General features: G+C 54.8%; 1 protein-coding gene across 10 annotated transcripts; it reads left to right on the top strand.

Moving 5' to 3' along the window:
• Positions 1 to 122: 122 nt before the first annotated feature.
• On the top strand, positions 123 to 11,620 carry SPATA20 (spermatogenesis associated 20). 10 transcript variants are annotated; one of them, XM_066331913.1, is made up of 16 exons: positions 129 to 187; positions 1,125 to 1,262; positions 1,349 to 1,413; positions 1,775 to 1,929; positions 2,152 to 2,295; positions 2,541 to 2,742; positions 2,839 to 2,969; positions 3,062 to 3,166; positions 3,652 to 3,726; positions 3,928 to 4,140; positions 4,281 to 4,473; positions 5,198 to 5,366; positions 5,779 to 5,987; positions 6,092 to 6,291; positions 6,397 to 6,477; positions 10,125 to 11,620. In XM_066331913.1, the coding sequence occupies exons 1-16, from the start codon at positions 156 to 158 to the stop codon at positions 10,293 to 10,295; spliced, it is 2,283 nt and encodes a 760-aa protein (XP_066188010.1). In that variant the 5' UTR covers positions 129 to 155; the 3' UTR covers positions 10,296 to 11,620. The 10 variants fall into 10 exon arrangements, with proteins under 10 accessions (XP_066188016.1, XP_066188010.1, XP_066188012.1 ...); XM_066331915.1 differs by having other exon boundaries at positions 1,070 to 1,262; XM_066331917.1 differs by having other exon boundaries at positions 130 to 187; positions 1,096 to 1,262.
• The last annotated feature ends 10,226 nt before the right edge of the window (positions 11,621 to 21,846 follow it).

Below are 21,846 nucleotides of genomic sequence, written 5' to 3'. Positions count from 1 at the left end.
CAGGAGGGGCGAGGTCTCCATGGGGGCGGGGCTTCGCCTCAGGGGCGGGGCCGGGGCCGCAGCGGGGCCGGTGATTGGAGCCACGGCGGTTTATGGGCGGGGCCGTGATGGAGGGGGCGTGGCCGGGAGCGGGGCGGGGCCCGGGAGCCATCGCCATGTTGTCAGCGACGCTGCGCTGCGCCCGCAGGTACCGGAGGGGCGGGCGGCGCGGGTCCGGCCCTGGGCACGGCGGCTGAGCGCCCCGCTGCTCCATCACCGCGTCCCCGCCACTCCGCGAGTCCTCCTCGCACCTCTCCTGTGCCCCCCTGTGTCCTCGCTGCAGCGCCCGCCTCCCCTGACTTCTCCTGCAACGCCCTGTACCCCTTTTGCGTCTCCTCTCCGTGCACCGTCCTGAGTTCTTCCTATAACCTTTCCGCACCCATACACTTCTCCTGCCACCCCCGTGATCCTCGCCACATCCCTTTGCATCCCCCTATATCCTCCCTAAATTCTCCTCGTACCGCAGCCCCTGCACGACTTGACGTACTCTATACCTCCGCTCTGCACGCCTTTCCCATCTCCTGCATCCCTCCTGCATCCTCGAATCCTGCATCAGCCCGGCAGCAGAGGGGTCTTCCTGGTTCCCTCCTGCTCCTCACTTCCCTCAGCACAGAGCCTGGCCCCCCCTGCCCGCACCCACCCCACGGCAGGGAATTTCCCTCTCTGAGGGGATGTCCTCTGAGGACACGCCGGTCGAGTCCCACAGATGCTGCTCCTGCATTTACAGCTGTTGAATGTGCCCCCAAAGTGTGCTGGTGGGGGGCAGCCCTGGGAATGGCCTTCACCCCACCATGGGTGGGTGTGGGCCAAACTGGAGAACAACCTCCTCTGAGCCTCCAGTGAGTGGAAAGGACTTGTAAGGTCCTGGGGGAGACTGTGGTGGGCTGAGCCCCAGCAGAGTCACCCGGGGCTGGGGCTGAGAGTGGTTCCCTCGGCGTGGGGAGTGAATGGGGGGGGCAGCACTCTCCTGGGGCACGGCGGGGCCTGCGGTGGTGGTGCTGATGCTCTGGTCTGTCATGGCTCTGTGCAGAGGCTGAGCTTTGTTGTGGTGAGCAGGGAGCCCCTGAGCCTGTTTGGTGTCACAGGCACACATTTCTCACGGGGATCGCACCCATGGCCACGGTGGGGACACCAGACGCCCCCAGCGTCCCTCGTCACACCAACCGCCTGATCAATGAAAAGTCCCCGTACCTCCTGCAGCACGCCCACAACCCCGTGGACTGGTAAGAGCAATGGGGAGCCTTTCCCCCTCCACCTCCTCCTCTCCTTGTGCCCGTGGGGCTGAGGGCCTCTTGTCTTCCCCCCACAGGTACCCTTGGGGTCAGGAAGCCTTTGATAAAGCAAAGACAGAAAACAAGCTGATATTCCTGTCAGGTAACCAGACACAAGGCATGTTTTGTGTCCCCATGTGTTGGTCAGTAGATGATCAGATAAGGGGAGCTCCTTTCCTGAGCTGGTGTGTGAGTAGCTATGTAGGTATGGATGACCACCAAGCAAGAGCTGACCACGTGCTGGAGTAGCTCTCTGAAAGTGGGCTACATGCAGAGCTAGAGTCCTTGGCCAGTGTTTAGGAACAAAAGCTGGAGAGTTCAGGAGACTTTTGTCCTCCACCTCTTGTTCAGGGAAGCAGCAGCTGTTGCCCCTAGCAAGGGTCCCATCTCTGAGTGTTCTCCCCATCACGTGTTTCCCACCTCCTGCAAAGGGCCATTCCTCACCCACCTGAGCTTGTTTGCAGTTGGCTACTCCACCTGCCACTGGTGCCATGTCATGGAGGAGGAGTCCTTCAAGAGCAAGGAGATCGGGGAGATCATGAATGAGCACTACGTATGCATCAAAGTGGATCGTGAGGAGCGGCCAGATGTGGACAAAGTGTACATGACCTTTGTGCAGGTGAGGGAGGCATGGGCAGGGCCCAGGAGGCTGTGACTGCCTCCCTCAGAGTGTTGTTTGTTGTCATGTTTCTCAGGCAAGCATAACCACTATATGGGGTGGTCTGGTCACAGGGGTGGACAGAAGCACATGTCTGTCTTTAAGTGAGGCTCTTGGACGTGCTGGAAGGGCACAGAGCAGGTGCCTCTTGCGTGACCTTGGTGCACGTGTTTTGTTTTTCAGGCCACCAGCGGTGGAGGTGGTTGGCCTATGAGTGTCTGGCTGACCCCAGACCTCAAGCCCTTTGCTGGGGGGACGTATTTCCCTCCTGAGGATGGAGTTCATCGTGTTGGCTTTCGGACAGTCCTGCTCCGGATCGCAGAGCAGGTGCGGGGCAGGAATGGTGCAGCAGGCAGGGCTAAACCAAAGGGGGCACAGGGAAATTGGTCTGGGCTTGAAGGGTGACTGAGTTGGGAGATTCAGTTGTGAGGAAGCGTAGCCCAGAGAACAAGCCAGAGCTTTGGCTTGGCTAGAAGTGGGCTTGAGCTGATTTTGGGTGGGTAATCGAGAACTGGGGATGTAGGTTTGGACTGGTGCAAGGCAAGAACTGTCTTTTTCTCCTTGCATCTTAGTGGAAGGAGAACAAAGATGCCCTGTTGGAGAGCAGCCAGAGGATTCTGGAAGCATTGCGACACACATCAGAGATCTGTGTGCAGGGCCAGGAGTCACCCCCAGCAGCCAAAGAGGTGATGGACACCTGTTTCCAGCAGCTCTCCAGATCCTATGATGAGGACTATGGTGGTTTTTCCAAATCCCCAAAGTTTCCCACCCCAGGTCAGTCTGGTCTCTACTGCTGAGACCTGCTGTGGGGCAGACAACACTGGGGGCAGAGCCCACCCCACAGCCTCCTGTTTTCTCCCTGTGTTTCAGTGAATTTGAATTTTCTGTTCACGTACTGGGCCCTGAACCGAACAACTCCAGAAGGTGCCCGGGCACTGCAGATGGCTCTGCACACCCTCAAGATGATGGCCCATGGGGGCATCCATGACCACATTGGTCAGGTAGGAGTAAGTCTTTGGGGGTAAGCCCCTGTCATGCCCAGGAAGTGTGGGGTGAAGATGTGGGTAGAGATGTCTTCACATGGTCTCTGCAGGGGTTTCACCGCTACTCCACTGACCAGCACTGGCACGTCCCTCACTTTGAGAAGATGCTCTACGACCAGGGGCAGCTGGCTGCCGTGTACAGCAGAGCCTTCCAGGTACAGCTCTGACATCTCTGTGTGGCTCCCACTCTTGCAGGGTCCAAGGGCTGGCCTGGTTTGGGGAGCAGCTTCAAAGCCTACTCCCCATCCCATGGGCATGGAGCAATCCAGTGCTCCTCTTCATCTGGTATTTGTGCAGCACTTCTGGATAAACTTGTGAAAGTGTAGCCCCAGGGCTTTGAGCATAAATGGGGAAGAAACAGCCTTTAAACTGGTCTTCACAAGTCAGCAACCAATGCTACTGCCTCTAACCTTGGTGTAACTCCAGCATTGCTCTCCACTGCCCCTCGTAGATATGCAGTATTCACTGATAGATTTCCATTGAAGGTCTTACTCTGAATCCATCCCTCACTTAAAATCCTTGGACTTCCAAATACTCCTTTGCCAACTCTTCAAATTGAAATCTCTCACCATATCTTGCTGTGTCTCTTGTCCCCCTCTCTGCCCATGTAACACTGATGTCCACCTTGTGTCTCCCACAGATCTCTGGTGATGAATTCTTTGCTGATGTTGTCCGAGACATTCTACTCTATGTCTCACGGGACCTGAGTGACCAGGTAGGCTCTTCCCTGAGCTGAGCCGAAGGGAGCCACTTACACTGCCTGCAATGTGGCTTGGGGCTGTTTTTCCCTCGTGGTTGAGCTCAGTCTGGAGTACTGCTGAGGCTCATTATCCTGGCTGCTGGCCATGCAGTGATGGGGAGCTGGCTGAAAGTGCTCTCTGTGAGCTGGAGGGTCTCTCTGTTGTGTTTTTCCCAGGCAGGAGGTTTCTATAGTGCAGAAGATGCAGATTCCTACCCAACCACCACGTCTGGAGAGAAGCAAGAAGGAGCCTTCTGTGTGTGGGCTGCCGAGGAGCTCCGGGCTCTCCTCCCTGACCCTGTCCAGGGGGCCACAGAGGGGACAACACTGGGAGACATCTTCATGCACCACTACGGAGTGGAAGAGGCTGGCAACGTGGACCCCATGAAGGTGAAGGAGAGCAAAGACTTGCCAGGAGCACTGGTGGGGGACCTGCATCCATAGGCATGGAGGGATGGCAGAGCAGCCCCAAAACAGTCTAACACCTCTCAAGTCCAATGGCATTCCTTTGTGTCTCCCTCTCCTTTCAGGACCCCCATCAGGAGCTGAAGGGAAAGAACGTCCTCATTTCCCGCTGCTCCCCAGAGCTGACAGCAGCCCGCTTTGGGCTGGAGCCAGTCAGGCTGAGTGCCCTGCTGCAGGAATGCCAGCAGAGACTGTCCTCAGCCCGGGCACAGCGGCCACGGCCACACCTGGACACCAAGATGCTGGCGGCATGGAATGGTGAGAGGCGGCCCTGCTCTGGGAGCACGTGTCTTGGCTGTACCCCACCAGGGCCTGGTAGCAACAGGTCCTGCTGGGACTGGAGAGCTCCCACAGAGGCAGTGGGCAGGCTGGGATCAGGGGCTGTGTGGAAGCAGCCCCACACCTGCTTGCCTTTGGAGTGTCAGGTTACTGTTCTGGCTTCGTTTCCTTCCCCAGCTGCCAGCAGAGAGCAGCAAAACTCTTCCCCTAGCTTGTTCCAGCTCCTGTGGCTGGGCTGTGGGGGAGGTGTCTGAGCTGGGGACCCAGGACCCTGGTGGGCACAGAGCCCATCCCTGCTGCTGCATGGGTGAAGGCTCACAGCACTGTGTCTGTCTGTGTGGGGATCCTGCCTCAGGGAATAACTGCAGACACCAGGCTCTGTTCCTAGCAGTAAATTCCTGGGTGTTCAGTTCTGGAACTGGCATGGGCTGGAGTTATCCTGCTGACTGGAATAGTCTTGAGCCCTGTATCTGCCCACAAGTGAGGGCTCAGCTCTTGCTGGCCTTACAGTACTCTGCCTGTCTCTTTGGTGACAGCGAGTGACTTCACTAGTGATTGGATCTGGACAGAAGAGTTAAGACCTGACATGCTGGCATCAGGGAGGATGAGCTTCACACTGAGCATCCTTCAAAAGACTGACAATGACCCTTTCACCGGTTCCATGTGCCCCCCCTGACCTGTCCTGCTGTCTCTGCCTCCACAGGGCTGATGATCTCAGGCTTTGCCCAGGCTGGGGCTGCCCTGGCTGAGCAGGGATATGTGAGCAGGGCTGCACAGGCAGCTGCCTTCCTGAGGACACACCTCTTTGACCCGGACAGTGGGAGGCTGCTGCGGAGCTGCTACCGGGGCAAGGACAACTCCGTGGAGCAGAGGTGAGTATCAGAGAGGCCACAGACCTGACTGGCCACCTGCAGGTGCTGCCCAGATCCCCAGCAGTCCCTGTCCTCTCCTCCAGGCAGGGCTGAACTGGGAGGGAGGGAGGCTGTTTTGTGTAGAGCTCTGGTGCAGTTTAGGAAGGGTTAGTGTCCTCCAACCAATGAGGAGGAATTGAAGTCAAAATCTTTCCCATTCCTCATCTTCCGTGCTGCCAAGTGTCATCCCTTGCCTTCTCCTCCTGTACAAGGACCCTGGGGCTGAGTTGTGTGAGGGCCACGGCCATTGCTTTGCTTGGTAGCTTCTCCTTGGGTAGCAGAGACCAGTAAGTAGGGCTTTGCTGAGTTGGAGAACATTTCCAACCTGTTCAGTTTAGAGATTCTGATTTTCCTTCCCTGTCTGCCACTGCAGCACTGTGCCCATCCAGGGCTTCCTGGAGGACTATGTCTTTGTCATCCAGGCACTCTTTGACCTGTATGAAGCCTCGCTGGAGCAGGGCTGGCTGGAGTGGGCCCTTCATCTCCAGCACATGCAGGACAAGCTCTTCTGGGACCCTAAAGGCTTTGCTTATTTCTCCACTGAGGGTGGCGATCCCTCCCTGCTCCTGCGGCTCAAGGATGGTGAGCTCAGGGGCTTGGCCATGTGTTCTGTGGGCTGTGGTGTGGGAGGACAGGGCTGATGGCAGATGGTGATGAGGCACTGGGGCTCATGTTGTCCTTTGCAGACCAAGATGGAGCAGAGCCCACCCCTAACTCTGTCAGTGTCACAAACCTGCTGCGAGCAGCTTGTTACTCCGGTCACATGGACTGGATGGAAAAAGCTGGGAAGATCTTGGCTGCCTTCTCAGAAAGGCTGCAGAAGATCCCAATAACCCTCCCAGAGATGGTCCGGGCCACTGCTGTCTTCCATCACACTGTCAAACAGGTATGGGCTGGGGCTCAGTGTCCTCTGCAGGACCTGCTATAGGAAGTGGGGCTGGCAATGACATGGGTGCAGTCACAGCTCTGTTTTCTCCCTCCTCCTGGACAGGTTATTGTTTGTGGGGACCCCCAAGGAGAAGACACTAAAGATATGCTGCGCTGCGTCCGTTCTGTCTTCAGCCCAAACAAGGTAGAGGTGTCCCCTGCCTGCCAGCCCTTCCCTGGTCTCTGCTGCTGCTTCATCCTTTCTCCCAGTGCAGCTGTTGCACCCGTCCTCCTCTGTTCTGCCTCTCTCCTGGGAAGCATCCTGTCCTTTCATATCTAAGCACAGCCAGCAGGGCCACGGCTGAGCCCTGCACCCCTCCCCCTGCACAGAGCATGGGCAGCCCAGCCTGGAGGTGGCTGCAGCAGTGGTTGTTCTTGCTGCTGGCTGTTCACACTGCTCTCACCCTGAGCCCAGTGCTTTCCCGAGGGGAAACCTTTCATTCTGGTGTGAGTGTGTCATGTCCTGTGAAGACCCAGTTAGTGTCTGGGTCACCTACTGCCTGGAGACACCCTCGCATCCTTGAGAGTAATGAAGGAGTGCCTCACTCCAGTTCTGGGTAACACCAGCTGGGAGAGGCTGGCTTTTCCCAAAGCTTTTCTCCCATTCAGCAGCTGTTGCTGTGTACTGGGGTTCCTGCCTGGCTCTGCTTGTCCTTATCCCTGCTTTGAGATGTATCAGTGCATCCCACAGAGGGGCTAGAGTTGTTGGCTGCATCTGGAGCTGGCAGGGAAGGGCAGCACAGCACCTGGTGCCCATCAGCTTTGGTGGATGGGCCCATCCTGCCTTGGGGATGATGGCTTTGACTTCAGCAAAGCTGTGGAGCTGAGGGAAATAGGGCTGGGCTGCAAGTGAGGGGGTTTGGTGTTTGGATGGGGTTTGTCCCTGGCCATTGTATCCTGGTGCCAGGGACTGGCATGTTCAGTCTCAGAATGTGGGAAGCTGAGGCTAAAGCACCACTCTGCCTCTGTAACACCAGCTGGGATGAAGTGGGGAGGACTGAGCCATCAGCACAGGATCCTCTGCTCTGTCCTCTCATTAGCTCAGCCCACGGGGGTGTTGCCCCTGACCCTCTCTCTGCCTGTGTGCCCAGCGTTGTTTAATGCAGCATTGGAGAAGGAGGGACACATTCCCAGGGACACGAGTGGGGCACAGAGCTCTCTGTCCTTCCTCTGCCATCACCCATCCAGCAGTGCCCTTGTTCCTCGCAGGTCCCTGTTTTGTGTGCGAGCCTCTATTCCCACACTCGTCCTCTGTCCCTTTGCAGGATTACACTGGGTGACCCAGTTTGCAGGAAATGGGAGCCCAGCACCACTGTTAATAACTCTCTGCCCACAGCTGGTTCAGCCCTTGGTCCCCTGAGCCCACACCAGCAGTTTTGGGGTCTTGGGCAGAGCAAATAGCACGGCCTTGCCCTCTTCTTCCCTGCAGTCTGGCTCCCTCCTTCAAAGCTGGTAACAAGCCTGGCTGGTCAGGATGCTCCTTCCCCAGGGGAGGATCTTTCTCCCTCAACTTTTGCATTCTTTGGGGAAGGGAGGAAGATGAGGGCTGGGTATTCTGCATGGATATTTCCATGGGGGAGTCAAGCCATGGTCATGCCTGCCAGGGCTGCTCTCAGGGGACCTGTGCTTTGAGGGGCATGTGCAAGGATGTAGCTGGAGGCTGGTAGCAGGCAGGGTGCCAGTCTAGCTCTGTTTGCCCCTTGTGTGTTCTTCATGTTGCAATGATAAGATAGGGCCGAAGCTGTCCCAGTTTGGGTTTGTTTCCTGGAAGAAGAATTGTGGCAGGAGGGAAAAGCTCTCCCCCTGAAGAGCCCAGCCCTGTGGACAAGCATGAGTGTGCAGGAGTGGGTAGGAGGAGGATCTCTGGCAGTAGCAATGGTTCCTCACCTTGCAGAGGTGATGGGAGGAACGGGGGAGAATCCCACTCCTCAGAGGGTTGCACTACCTTTGGGAGCAGCCCACTGCCTCCCAACAGCCATCCCTCTATCCATGCTGCCTCACGGAGACGTGAGCGTGCTCCTGTTCCCAGCTGCCTCCATCCCCCTCCAGCTGCTCCTGAGATTTCCTTCCCTGCCTCAGGAAGCTTCCCTGAGCAGAGCAGCCCTGGGTCACCTGCTCCAGGGACATGGCTGATTTGGGAATTGCCTTTGCCAAGGAGTGAGGGGAGCATCCCTGTGTCCCCTGTGCCTCCACTCCCTTTGTGCCAGTAGGGTGCTGGGGGCCAGGCTTGCATGCAGGAACACAATTAATTAGGTCTTTCCAGTAATTAATTCCTTAGAAACTTCACCCTGAAATCCTTGCTGTAATGAGATGCTGATGATAAAACTGCATTGAGGTGGTGATTTTAAATGAACCCTTGGTCTGGAGTAGCCCTTTGCTGCAGGCAGCTCTGTGGGGCTGCAAGTGGCAGTGGTGCTGCTGATAGCTGTTCCTGTGGGTGTCCTGGTGCTGAGAGCAGAAGGGGTTGGATCCCTGCTCTGGGCCTGAATCCCAGCTCCTGGTATAGGTCCCTGCCCTATTAATGGTCTTTAGGGTAATTATGAAGGATCCCATTATCTCCTCAGCCGCAGAGCTCTCTACTGCCGCTCACCTTCATCCTGGCCCCGTGAGAGGACCTTGGGGAGCTTGTGAGAAAAATGAATAATGAATTTCAGATTGGACATGAATTGGTAATTAATCACTCCTGGAATTAATTCCAGACAAAGGCGAAGGGAGAGGAGATTAGGGGAAGCAGGAGGCAGGCAGGGAGTCAGGCCAAGCCAGAGCTGGGTCAGGCACATGTGGGCTGATGGAGGATAGAACAGACTGCAGCAGCCACTATCTAGGGCAGAGACTTAGGGATGTGGTGCCCCCATAGGCACAAGGGTGTGGGCAACCCCTGCCAGGCATGAGTGAGGCCGTGTGAGTGTCTCTGGATGTCAGTGCTGGGTTTTCTGCTGGCTCTGGTGTAGAGGATGCTGCATGCCAGGTGAGCAGTGCCATGGTGGGAGATACGTGTGCTGGGAGAGGCAGCATTTGGTGTCAGCATCCCTTGGTGGCATTGGCATGAGCAGCAGGGACATGTTGTGAGTGTGTCCATGCTCAGCAGACACATGCAGGGCTGGGATTGGGGCGGGCAAGGGAGAGCTGTGTGTTCCAGCAGCAGGATGTTCCCTCTGTGCCTTGGGAAGGGACAGCCTTTTGCTCACCCTTTGCATCTGTGTCCGCATGAGGCTGGCTGCCAGCTCCTGGCCTTTTTCCTGATTAGCCTGCAAGCCCTGAGGCTTTAACAAACATTTTCCCTTTCAGAAAAGCTAATTATCCTGGCAGCCCAGTCATCACCTCTGGCTGATGCTGCTGTGTCAGCCGGGAGAGCCCCTGATCCACTGCTCATTGCTGCCTGAGTTTTTCTGGGGACCGTGGGGAGAGCAGGAAGAACTGGGCTGCAGGTGGGATGGGGCAATGCTGCAGCTGTTTCTGGGGCTGTTCCTGGGCTGGGCAGCTGTTCCCAAGGAGCTGGCTAGGCTGGAATATGCTGATTCCTGTGCTTCATCCTGGCTTCCAAGTGTCTGGTGTGGTTAAGGGAGGCAAAGCTGTGACATCTCCATCATGCTGCTTCCTGCACTGGCATTATAGAGATGTGACCACTGTGGGACTCTGGAAGAGGGCTGGAGTGGGTCCCTTCAGCTCCCTGTCCCCTCCCCATTTTGGGAGGGTGTGTGGAGGGACACTGCCAGCCTTCAGCATTGTCAGTGGGGCAGGAAGGACCAGCTGGCTGCACTCTCTCACTGTCACAGCTCCTTCTTTGGGCAGGTGCTGATGGTTGCAGATGGAGACAGCACTGGGTTCCTCTACCGCCAGCTGCCTTTCCTTGCATCCCTGGAGAGGAAGGATGGGAAAGCCACTGCCTATATCTGCAGCAACTTCACCTGCTCCCTGCCTGTCACCTCTGTCCAGGAGCTGCGTGAGATGCTCAGCCCATGAGCCCCTCAGTCCTGCTGCCTGCAGGAAGGCAAGAGGGGGACAGACTGGCATGGGAACATGGGAGAGCCTCATAATAGATCCAGCCTGAACACCATCCCGAGATGGTTCCATGCAGTGCAGTGGGGCTGTGCCCTTCCCCACCTGCAGCACTGTTGCTCCAGCAGTGTCTCTGCAGAACTGACTCTGGTCCTGGGTGCTGGTTTTGGTGTGGCCAGGGGACACCCGTGGAGGAGCATCTCCTGCTCCGGTATGCACGCTTGCTTCTCACCTCTTCTTGCTGAGGAAAAGGAAAACAAATTAAATAAAAATTCCAGTGTTAATGGAGGAGTCAGATGGGAAAACCGTTGGGGTTCCTATAGCAACCCAGGTAACACTGAAATGCACCTGGATGACTGGGAGTCAAGTGCTCTTGGAAGTGTTACTGGCTACAACAGCTGTGGTATTTTTCCCTTACAGAAGAGATTGTAACACACATTAACTTAATATATAGTGCATGAAGAAAACCTGCTGATTACAACTGTTCTCCCTTTCCTCCCCTCCTTTTCTCCTTGTCCTCCCTGCTTTGAAATGGGTGAGTTTTCAGCATCCCTCTGACACCCTGTGCTCCTCCAGCATGGCTCCTCACATCCTAACTGGCTGGGTAACTTCATCTGGCAACAAAATGGCACTGCCTTTTGGCTTTCTGGTGGGCTGTGCCAGGATTTGGGAGTAACTAGCCAGCAGAAATGCCTTTGAAGTCAAATCGAAATTCTGCACTTCATCTGAGTGCTTTCTATACTTGTGGAAGAGGAGGAGTTTTGTTTTTTCTTCCCTCTTGGTTTTAAAAGCCTGAAGTGTTTCTGCCAATCCAGCTGAAAACTGCTGGTTTGGCAGATGGCTGCCTGCTTTCCTCTGGGGTGTTTTTTTTTTTTTTTTTTTTTTTTTTTTTTTTTTTTTTTTTAACTTGGCATCTCTGCTGTGGGGATTGCTTTGACACCTGTCCTGAGGAGTGCTCAGAGCGAGTTGGTTTGTGTCTGCCAGGAGAGCATCCTCGGGACACAGGGCTGGTGCTGAATGCTTGTGGGGAAGCCCACAGAGATGCTACAACACTGGCAGCTGTCCCTGAGGTGGCACGGGGCTGGGGTGACATGCTCAGCCCATTTTGGTGCCCACCAGCCCCTTGTGGCACAGACACAGGATGCTTTCCTTGTATACTGTGTTTGCTTGTTGGTGTTTCTGTGATCATCACCCAGGCAGAGCTGTGCTGTGAACCTGTCAGGATGAATTGGCCTCACCTCTCAGTAAATAAAAACAAAACAGAATGAGTTGTTCTTTGTGATGAATAACTTGTTGTGGCGCCTCTGTCCTCCCAGTGCCTTTGCCTTGCTGCTGTCACTGGGTGCTGGTGGCCATGTCCTGTGCTTCCCGTACTCTTCCTGTCCCTGGAGCCACCCCTGGGCTTTATGGCCTTAGCAGGGGATGGCTTTGCTTGAGCTCTACTGCAGCCCCCCTTCAGGACCCCTTGCTACCCCTTGGCCAGGCTCGGTGCTGGGACACCCAGGGGTGCTGCTCCTCATGGGTGGCTACGGTGGTTAAACCCTTCCAGTGGTGCTTCCTGTCCTTCCCTGTCCCCAACCCTCCAATTTCATGGTAAATGCTGTTTTGCTAGAAGCATTGTTTTCTGGGGCAGTTACCATGAGACAGGGCTGGTGGCTGCTGCCCAGCCTGCTCAGGCTCCCAGGAGGATGATGGAGTGGGATCTCCAGGCTCAGGAGTCCTGTGCCACTTCCCAGTGTCTGTTTTCCTGATCCCTTCTCACATTCCCTTTGGTGGCAGATGCGGGGGCTTTCTCCACCAGGGCAGAGGCTCAGGGTGGCTGGAGGCAGCATCCTGCACTCCCCATGCTCCTCTCCAGCTGCAGAGCTGTCAGAAAAGCCCTTCAAAAACACTTCAAATTACTGATGTGCTGCTTTTTCATCACAAACACTTGGGTTTGCCATAAGGCTGTTGCAGATGGCGCAGGGGGACTTCCTCCTGCCCAGGGCTCTGGGCTCACCTGGGAGCCCCAGCAGCCATGGATGGGGAGAAACAGGTTTTCCCTTGGCATCTTTTTAAAATAAACACCTGCTTTAACATGTAACACTTACACTGGGGGCTGTGCAGGGCACCCTATTGCTCAGACCACCAAGGCAGAAGGGAGGCCTGACACCCACCATGCCCCTTTGGGGGGTCTGGGTCTGGATTGAGGGGCAGGCAGCCTAAGCAGCCACCCTTGCTGTGCTAATGAGGCTTTCCCTCTAGTTAATATTCCCTGGAAAACTCAGCACTGGTTCTGGATCCCTCAGCTTTTATCTCCTGTGCCATTGATGTGACATCAATGGGAGACTGGCTTTGAAAGCTGTTTACTGTGGGGGATGGAGAAGGTTGTCCTAGGCTGGATCCTGCTCCAGTGTCAATACCCCCATCCAGAACACACGTGGGGGTGCAATTTGGGCAGGCCAGCCTTTCAGAAGGTACACTGGGCAAAATAATGAGGTTTCTTAATCTGGGCACGTGGTAATTCACACATGAGCACCCATGGCTGAGCACCCCATCGCCCCACGCTTGGGTGGCCACATAGCACCTGAGCACTCATCTGCTTATGCCTGAGTGGATGACTAGCTCCTGCCTGAGGGTTATTTTGGGCATGAACAGGCAAGTTTTGGTAGCTGGGGGCTGCTGTAGGAGGAGGTTTGGAAGTGCTGCTCAGTGGTTGCTCTGAAAGTGCTGAAAAGGCTTCACAATGCCCTGAAATGTTAGGGGAACCTGTGCCAGGCTGGGGCAGGAGCTGTGGGTATGTGGAGTCCCTCCAAAGCCAATCCTGTGCTCTTGAGCCCAGTTTCCCCAGTATTCACCAAGCTGCCTTAGTGAATCCCCTGAGTTCAGCCTCCTCTCCTGGGTGATTTGGTGTGCTGGCTGGGTTCCACTGCAGCAGGATTTGGGTGGGGGTACACGGTTACACCAACCATTGTCTGGCATCCCATGGAGCATCTGCAGGCAGAGGGCCTGGGGCTCTCAGCAGCTCCTGCTACCCCTCCCTGCCCCAGCATTTGCCCTGGACAGATGCTCATACATTCAGCTCCAAGTAATTCCAGTATTCCTGACAAGTGGATTTGCAGCTGGGGCTGGCTGACACTTGCTCAAAACGTGCTTCTTTCTTTTTAAACTGACCTTCCATACAGATTGGTGTCAGAGACCAAGGGGACACAGCCAGGCTGTGATATGGGGACTCTGAGGGGGGTGTCCCCTGTGGCTCAGCTGCTGCTTTAGTTTCCCCTCCCACAAAAGCATGTTCTGGGCATTTCTATCCACTGCATGGCCCTGGAGCGTGTGCCCTGCCTGGCCACTCCCAGAGCCCCTGTGTGCTCCAGAGCTGGGCAGAGGAGCTCGCAGCTGTCCCCAGGCTGGCTGCCTTTGCCACATGCACTGGCCAAGGTATTTTGGGGACCATCCTCCCTGTGTTAATGCTCAGCTGCTCTCAACAGGCTCTGCACCCACAGGCCATTGCTTAGAACCAGTTTACCACTTGGAAGTCTCCAATTCCTGCCTGGCAGATGCAGCAATCCCACCCATTCCTCAAAGGCCTGCCAGCCTTGGCCATAGCTGGGAAGGGTGGGGAGAGATGGCTGAAGACCCTGTGGCACAGCAGGAGGCCATCAGCACCAATTAAGGGTTATGGACTCTTGGCCATTGCAGGCCAGGATATGGGTGCATGTGGCCATTAATCCTGCTTTGATATAGTTTTGGTATTTACTGACTATGGTAAGTGTTGCATTAAATCAAAATGAAATGTTTATTTTGGAGGCTTTACAGAAGGGCAGAGGAGGATGTCCAGGAAGGAGGGTGAAGGTTTGTGGGTGGCTGGGTGGGAGGGGAGTTTTGAGGGTGTCCAGAGGAATCAGAACTGCAGTGGAAGGATGGCCTTGCCATCAGTGTGGGGATATCCCCAGGTGCTGTGCCAGGCTGTTAGTCTAGGTGAGGTGACATAGCACCTCCACTGCCTTCAGAACTTTGTGAACTGCTAAATTAGAGGTGGGAGATGCTGAGGGCTCCCAGGGAGCCTGGGCTGCTAATCAAAGAGGAATGGGCTCTGCTTTCCATCTGGGGTTTTATCCAAGACTCCTGGAGGCCTGAGGCTGCTCCTCTCCCCATGGCCGGGTGGAATCTGGAGTTAACTTTGTGTGTACTGCAGCCTGACAGGAGCAGTAGCAATATTTCGTGGTATCACCTGAGACTAAAACTCACATCAGAAAATCTGAACCTTGGGGAAATCCAGAGCTGGGAGGCAATGCCCAGATTTTGGGGCCAAATCTCCTGCTGGAATAGCAGCTCCCAGCCATAGGGGACAGGTTTCTGGCTGCAATGGGGATGTCCTGAGACAACTTCCCTGGTGCCTCTGGACTGATGCCTGCTGGCTTGTTTGGGGTTTTTACCCACGGAGGAGAAACCTGAATGTCCCTATGTGACCCAGCTCTCTCCTCCCCTGACACCCATGAATCTGGGACACACAGAGCTGGGCTCACTGCAATTATCCATGGATTAATGGCAGCTAATTTAGTTTGAGTCACAGAAGCTAAACTGGATCAATATGGGGTGAGGAGTATAAAGGAGGAATCAATAAGTATTCAGAAGTGCAGAAATTGGGCTGCACATCCCTATGGGATGATGCTTTTGGGGCTGGGGCAGTGGTGCTGCCTGATCAATGTGGGGCTGAGGAAGCAGTGGGGACATGGGACCGGGTGGCAGGCCTTCCCCAGGGCCATGCAAACCAGCACAGCAGAACTACAACTCAGCACAAGGCTTTCCTCAGGTTTGTGCAGCTCAGCAGAGTGAGGGGCTGCCGTGACAGGCGAGAGCTGCAGCTCTGCAGGATCTGAGGCACGGGTTTGACAGCCAGCTCCTGCCAGGGCTGGTGCCAGTGCTCTCACCCCCACTCTCCTGGGGATGTCATGGCCACCAGGACACTGCTTTGATGTTCAACCACAGTTTGGATACAAGCTGGCTCGGGTCACCTGCAAGGTCTGCACCAACTGGGGATCCTCACAGCAGGATGGAAACTGGGGATGTGCCAGTGACCTCTGGGGTTTCTGTGCTCCTGTGGCCACCAGTGAGGTGGCTTGGTCTTTCTCCCACGTGTTGCCTTCTGGCCTGGCAGCAGGGCATGAGGCAGGGTCCTTTTTCATAGCTGACAGCCCATGAATATTTATAGCATTAAAATATGGTATTAAAAATGCCACCCCAAATTAGTCCCAGGGCCGTGGATAGAGGCAGGGTGCTGGGTGCAGTGGCACAGATGTCACCCCTGGCTCTGTGGCTCTTGGCTGGGATGGGATGGAGCAAGGGATGCCTGTTCCTTTGGGGCTGTGTGAGCAACTCTCAGTCTTGCCTTTGGACCAGGCTCTGGTCCCTCGTGTGACCCTCTCCTCCCTCCTGGGAGCCTGCTCAGGGTGCCAACAGCAGCCAGATTTCTGTGCCTCTTGGCTCCTCTTCCTCACCATCTTGTGCTTTAAAACTCGTGTTTTAGTGGCTGTGAATGAGGTCTCCATCAGCTGCTGAGGGCTGTGAGAGCTCAAACCCCCACCACGTGTTAGGGATGTGCTGCCTCTGGGGTGCAGCCAGAACAGGTGGGTTTATCTTCCAGAAAAGAAAGGAAATCCATGTTTTGGTGAACAAATAGAAATTAAAAAGGAAAAGGATGGAGATAAAGTCATTTCCCATCTCCTAAGGGGTTGGCAGGGATAATAAAGAGAAGAATCTAATTTAGAGGGAGTCTACAAAGACAGAAGTGCTGGAGGGGTCCTCGCTGTAGTGTGAAGCTGCAGTCTGAGCATCAATGGAGCAAACCCATGGGGATGGGATATGCCCTTGCCAGAGTAGGTGTCCCCACAGTGTTTGGAAACCCTTCAGCCTATGGGCAGGCTTGGCCTGGGGCTAAACTCTGGAAGGGGAAGGATTCTTGCTTTGCTTCCTGTGGCCAGTGCTGGCGAGGAGCTCGGGGAGGGCCCAGGCTGGAAGTGGGATGAGGAGGAGGAGGACCCTGTGCTGGGAGCAGGCAGAGCTGAAGGAGACAGGACACAAAATGAGGAGGTAATCAGTCTGGAAACATAACCCAGGGAGGGAAAAGCACTGAGCATGGCTGGGTTAACCCAGGGCAGAGGTTCAGTCACTGTCCCTGTGACCTGCAGTGCTTTGGCAGAGTCCCCAGAGGGGCGTGGGGTGGAGGGGACAGCAAGGGCCTGGTGTCGTTTGAGACTTGCAGATCTAAGCACAGGCAAAAACCCCTCTAGGAAGGTGCTGCTCTCTTCCCACACCAGCTTCCCATCCTCCTGTCTGCCCTGCTGCTCTGGGCTCCCTCATCACATGCTAATGAAGGTCCTGGATACTGCCACTAATGAAGGCCCTTGGCTTTGATCACCAGCACGGATCCTTCCCCTCTTTCTGGATGAGATCCTTGTGGCATTAATGACGTCCATAAATCCCTTTTATCTCCCAGGAGAGCCAAGGGGAAGGGCTGCAGTGCAGTGGGGGTCCTGCAGCCCCCCCAGAGGAGTGTGGCACCCGGGCTCCTCCTGAACCCTATCTCCATGGCAACACTGTGGGATGCTCCTGTCGGATACAAGGCTGCCAAGGGGAATCCCAGCAGCCTGGGAACTTTGGCAGGGTCAGGGAAAAAATGCCTGTCTGGGTTAAGAGCATGCCTGTCTGCCTTTGTGTTCTGTCCACACACAGCAACATCCCTTTGGACATTGCTCAGAGGCTCTGCTTGACCCCAGCAGCAGCCACTTGTAACTCACCCAGTCCCTGCAACCTCTCCAGTGATGACCAGCATCTCCCAGAACAAACAATTACAGACTTAACCCCAAAGGCCTTTCAGCCCCTCATTTTCTATCCCTGACCATGTCCTCAGCTTGACTTTGATGAGCCAAGGCATAGAAAATCCCAGCATTTCCATAAACTGCCACCAATGCAGCCTTTGGCCCTTGATACATATATTTCCTTAACATCTGTCTTTCCTTTTTTACTGTGGCTTTTATTACCACACACAGTGAGATTTAAGGAAACAGCCCAGGCACGGGGGGCTCAGGAGTTCTTGGGGTGCATTGGGAGGGGGAAGTGTGGGGCTGTTCCAGGTAAATGCATGAGCTGGTTAGCAGAGAGATGGGCTCCATCCTCCTGAGGGTCTCATTCAGGATGTCTTAGGGCAAAAATCAGCCCTGCAGAGGAAACACACTGTTTTGTTGTTGCTTGCTGGCTGGGATGGAGGTGTCTTGAGGGGGCTGCCCTCCTCTCAAAGTTTCCCCTCCCCTTGTTCCCCACTGGGGAACCCATGCACTGGGGAGCTTAGGTTGTTCCCTTTCATTTGTTGTCATTTATCCATAATTTAGAGTGGGGTTTAGTTATATTCTAATTGAGTTTCATGTGTCACAGCGTGTCTCAAACAGAAAATAAAATATTTAACAACCTCCACTGGTAATAAAGATTCACATTTGCCTCGTTCTGTTTCGCAGTACATGAATATTCTGCACTGCACTCCACAGGTATTAACTTCATTCAGATTTCTCCCTGGTTATGCAATATAACAGTAATGACAGATAGAAGCCAGAGCTTAAAAGAATTATAATCAAAACCAACAACAGAAAATCAGTTTGATGTAATTAACTCCCCTCTGTTGGCTAGGGGAGCATTAATATGTTCCCTTTCATTGCTGGCTCCTCTGTGTGTGCAAGTGCTCTGTGTCTGCTCTGTTATGGGCAGGAACTGGGGCAGGGGCAGCTCCAGGGCTGAGAGAGATCTGGTCTTGGAAGGCCAGGACTGAACCGGGCTGAATTAACCCAGGATTGTGTCTCCACTGTGCTGCTGCTTGAGTTGGGATGAGACTGGATGTGGACCAAAGCCTCACTGGTCCGTGCTGGGCCAGGGCTGTCACAGCTGGACACTCAGGTGCTGAAACGGGTCAGGCCCATGGTGGGGGCCAGCCCCGGGTGATTTTTGGGTGGTAGCTGGTCCTCAACAGGGTGAACTGTGTCTGTCCTGAGCAAACAGGGTCTGGGTACTGTGGGAAGGTAGCTCATGGGAAAGGTCTTGGGACTTGCTGTCCTGAGGGTGACTGAGTGCCATAGGCAGCTCTGATGTGTGGGGGCTTGCCCAGGGCTGTGCTGATGGAGATGAAGCCACTTGGGACACAGTTGGGTCCAGGTTTTCCACTGCAACAACTCCCAGGAGGCAGAGACAGGCTTTGATCCTGTTCATGTCCTGTGCTTTGCTCTGGGGCTGATGTGGGGCACCTGCCAGTCCTTTGCCCCATCCCTAAGTGCTCTGAAGACTCGGGCTGTTCCTTGGAGAGCTCCCATGGAAAAGCCTGGGACTCTGATGCCTTGGAATCTCCAAACCCGCTCATTAACCCAAGGAAAGGGAGGATGAAGGACATACTGGTGTGGTACCAGCATGCAGAGCATGAGAAGTGGTGTGGGGCTGGCACTGGCCTGCCCTTTGTTGTGGGGCTTCACAGCACCATATTCCCTTGTGTTCCCTGCACCCCACAGGGCACTGGAGCCCCACCAGCCCTGCCCTCCTCCCCTGCTGACAGTCCTGATCCACCACAGCACGCTCCATGTGCACCTGAGAGTGTCACTTTGTCCCTGTGGGCTCTGTCCCTGTGCACCCCGGGGGGCTGCGCAGCCCCACAAGTGCCCCCCTCACAACCACCACTGGGGATAACCCCAGCGGCACAGCTGCCCATGGATTCACCAAGGAAATGATGATTCGTGCCAGGGAGAGGCCACACACAGACGGTGTCATCCAGCTACGACGTGTGGAACTGGCTGAAAGCGCCCCAGGTGCCACCAGCACCTCTCCTCGGGCACAGAGGAGGGACCACACGGAGCTGCTGGCATGTGGCTCACTGCTGGGGCTTTCCTGGGTCACCTGCTGCTCTGCCACCTCCCACACGATGTCCCTCGCTTCTTGCACATCCCCCTGCCATGGCTTTGGGGCATTACCTCTGGTGCCTGGGTTCCCGTGCATCCTGAAGTTGCTGTCAGCTGCTGAAAATTCGAAGTGCTCTTTTAATTATGTGCCATGAGGAAAGAAGCCTCGATCTTGAAAGTAGGCTCATGATGCGACAAACAGGATATTTTCGGTGGCAGAAGCCCAGAATCCACTCAGTGTATCTTTAAAAGGGAAAAATTTCAGGTTTGCCAATGAAATAACAACGTATGAACAATGACATCACCGTACAGGTCGCTGCTGGGGAAGTGATTTAGGGATGCCTTGCCGATGTGAAGTGAGAACATCTGCTCTCTGCTGGAAGGAGGAGGAAGATCTCCTCATCAGCATTAAATTTAAACGAGCCAGTCCTCACTTCTGTGCTTCTGCAGTGCTCAGCTCCTGCAAGAAGGTGACGGGGGAGCCCAGTGGGGGTTCAACCAGCCACTTCTCCGTGCCTGGCATTCTAAGAGTGTTAAAATCAGACTTTTCTATCCAGGAAGGCCCCCGGGTCTGTATGGACCCACTGCAGGGTGGGATTTGGTCTCCACTTGCCCCAGCACTTTGTTCAGCATCTTCTCCCAGCAGAGCCACCTGTGCCCCATCCCCCACAGGAAGGGACAGGGATGTCCCCACAGGTGGGACAGAGAAGTCCAAGTGCTCTTGGTGATGTAGAAATTGCTTTAGGGTGAGATGAGGACAGGATGACCCCACCCCAGCGTATTGCAGTACCCCCACATCCCACCCTGGGCACCTCTGGCTGCAGCCACTCAGGTGCACTGCCCCATCAGCCACCCCACTGCGAGCTGCTCACAGGCTTTGTCATGTCCACAGTATTTTTAAGTATATTTTATTTTAAATGGCTGTTAATTACAAAGATTTCCCAACAGAGGCCTTATATTAAAAAAAAAAAATCAGAACAAAAGGGGTAAACCCCCCCTGCTTTTTACATCAAGGGTTCTTACAGGTGGACTGGAATATGAATAAAATTGAGAGGGGTTAAGCAGAGAAGGAGCAAAGTTTGGTGTGTGTAAGGGCCAGAGGCACCCGAGGTGCCTCCAGTCCATGGCCAAGATCATTTGTGGATGCAGAGCCCCCTTCCTGGAGGAAAGACCTGCCATCCCAGCCATCCCAGATGTCCCAGCCTGCGGCTGCCAGCTGCAGGAAGCACTCACTGGGATGAGGTGTTCAGTGGGACAGAGGGCACAGGCTCCTGCTCATGACCCATCACTCTGCTGGCTTGGCCCTGGGATCCCTGGCTCTCCACAGATGCCAGGTTAAAGTCCCACTCTCCCTCTTGCCCTGACCCCTCTTCTTGTGGTCCCCCAGGGACAGGTTTCTCCATACCCCTGTCCTCGCTCTTCCCTGCTCCTCAGAGAAAGGGAGACATTTAGGTCACGTCATTAGTTACTGCTATCAGTGCCACGTGCTCATTTAATATTCATTTATTTGGAAGCCTTTTGGTTCATTCTCTCCCCAGCTGCAGAGGGAAAGTGCAGTTTTAGGACAGGGGAAGAGGAGTGGAGGGTGCAGTGCTCACCTGCCCCTCACCTGCCACCCAGAGCTGTGAGTTTGGGGACAGAGGTGGCCTCTTCGAGGCGGAATGTGCCTCCCCTTCCCCACAGCCCCTGCACAGGGGTTTAATGATTTTAACCTCCATGAGGTGGGACTGATGCCTTGGAGGGGCTGCACAAGATTAAGAGGATAAAAGTGGGTATTTATTAAAGGCCTTCAATAGATACACCTTGGGCAGGCAGAAACCTCCAAGAGGCCACATCCAGCATGGGCAATGGTCATGAGGTTTTCAGACAATTATAAGTTTGGTCTATTTACATATCAGGGGTTAATCCTCCAATTACAGCTTCAGGTAATGAAGTCATAGTCCCCCAGTTTGCTCTCCCTGCCCCAACTCATTTTGTTTGTACTTTTTGGGGCCTGAGGCAGTAGGGTGTGCTTGAGTTTCAGGCCCAGAGGAATTGTTTCGTCTGACCAAAATGTGAGGACAGTTACTAACACTCTCTATGGAGTTTAGAGTTATACACTACAGCAGAACAGGGTTTGAAAAATATAAAAGCTAAAATCCTAACCCATCCGGGCTCAGCTGTTCTGTGGTGGGAGAGATGGCAGGAAACAACCTTTACTAGGGAAAACTTCGAGTTTTCTTTTTAAAGATGGGCCAGGATCTGGTTTTCTCATGCCTGGCCACCAAGGCTAAGAACTAACTTCTCCCTACTCTTTCCCCATCCCATGGGCACCTTTTCTCAATTGGCAATTTTGCTCAATTGCTCAGCAGGTGCCATCAGCTCCTCCTCCTGCCTCCCCCTGAGCAGACCGGGGGTAGGAGGGTGGTTGGTGCAGCTCTGGGGTGATGTTCTCTGGCTGGAGCTCCTGAGCACTCAGCTAAGAGCCCCAGTGAAATTATTGTGTTGAGATCTTTGCCTCTTGTGCTAGTTGAGAGGGGTTGGTGATGCCTTTGGGTGCCTCTGGCTGCTACAGAATCCTTGATGGAGACAAGGGGCTGTTCTTGAGCTTGAAGCTGCTGTGAGGG

Source organism: Sylvia atricapilla, chromosome 18 (assembly GCF_009819655.1).
Source record: "Sylvia atricapilla isolate bSylAtr1 chromosome 18, bSylAtr1.pri, whole genome shotgun sequence".
NCBI lineage: Eukaryota > Metazoa > Chordata > Aves > Passeriformes > Sylviidae > Sylvia > Sylvia atricapilla.
The sequence above is the reverse complement of the archived record's forward strand: the minus strand, read 5'-3'. Positions and strand labels throughout refer to the sequence as shown.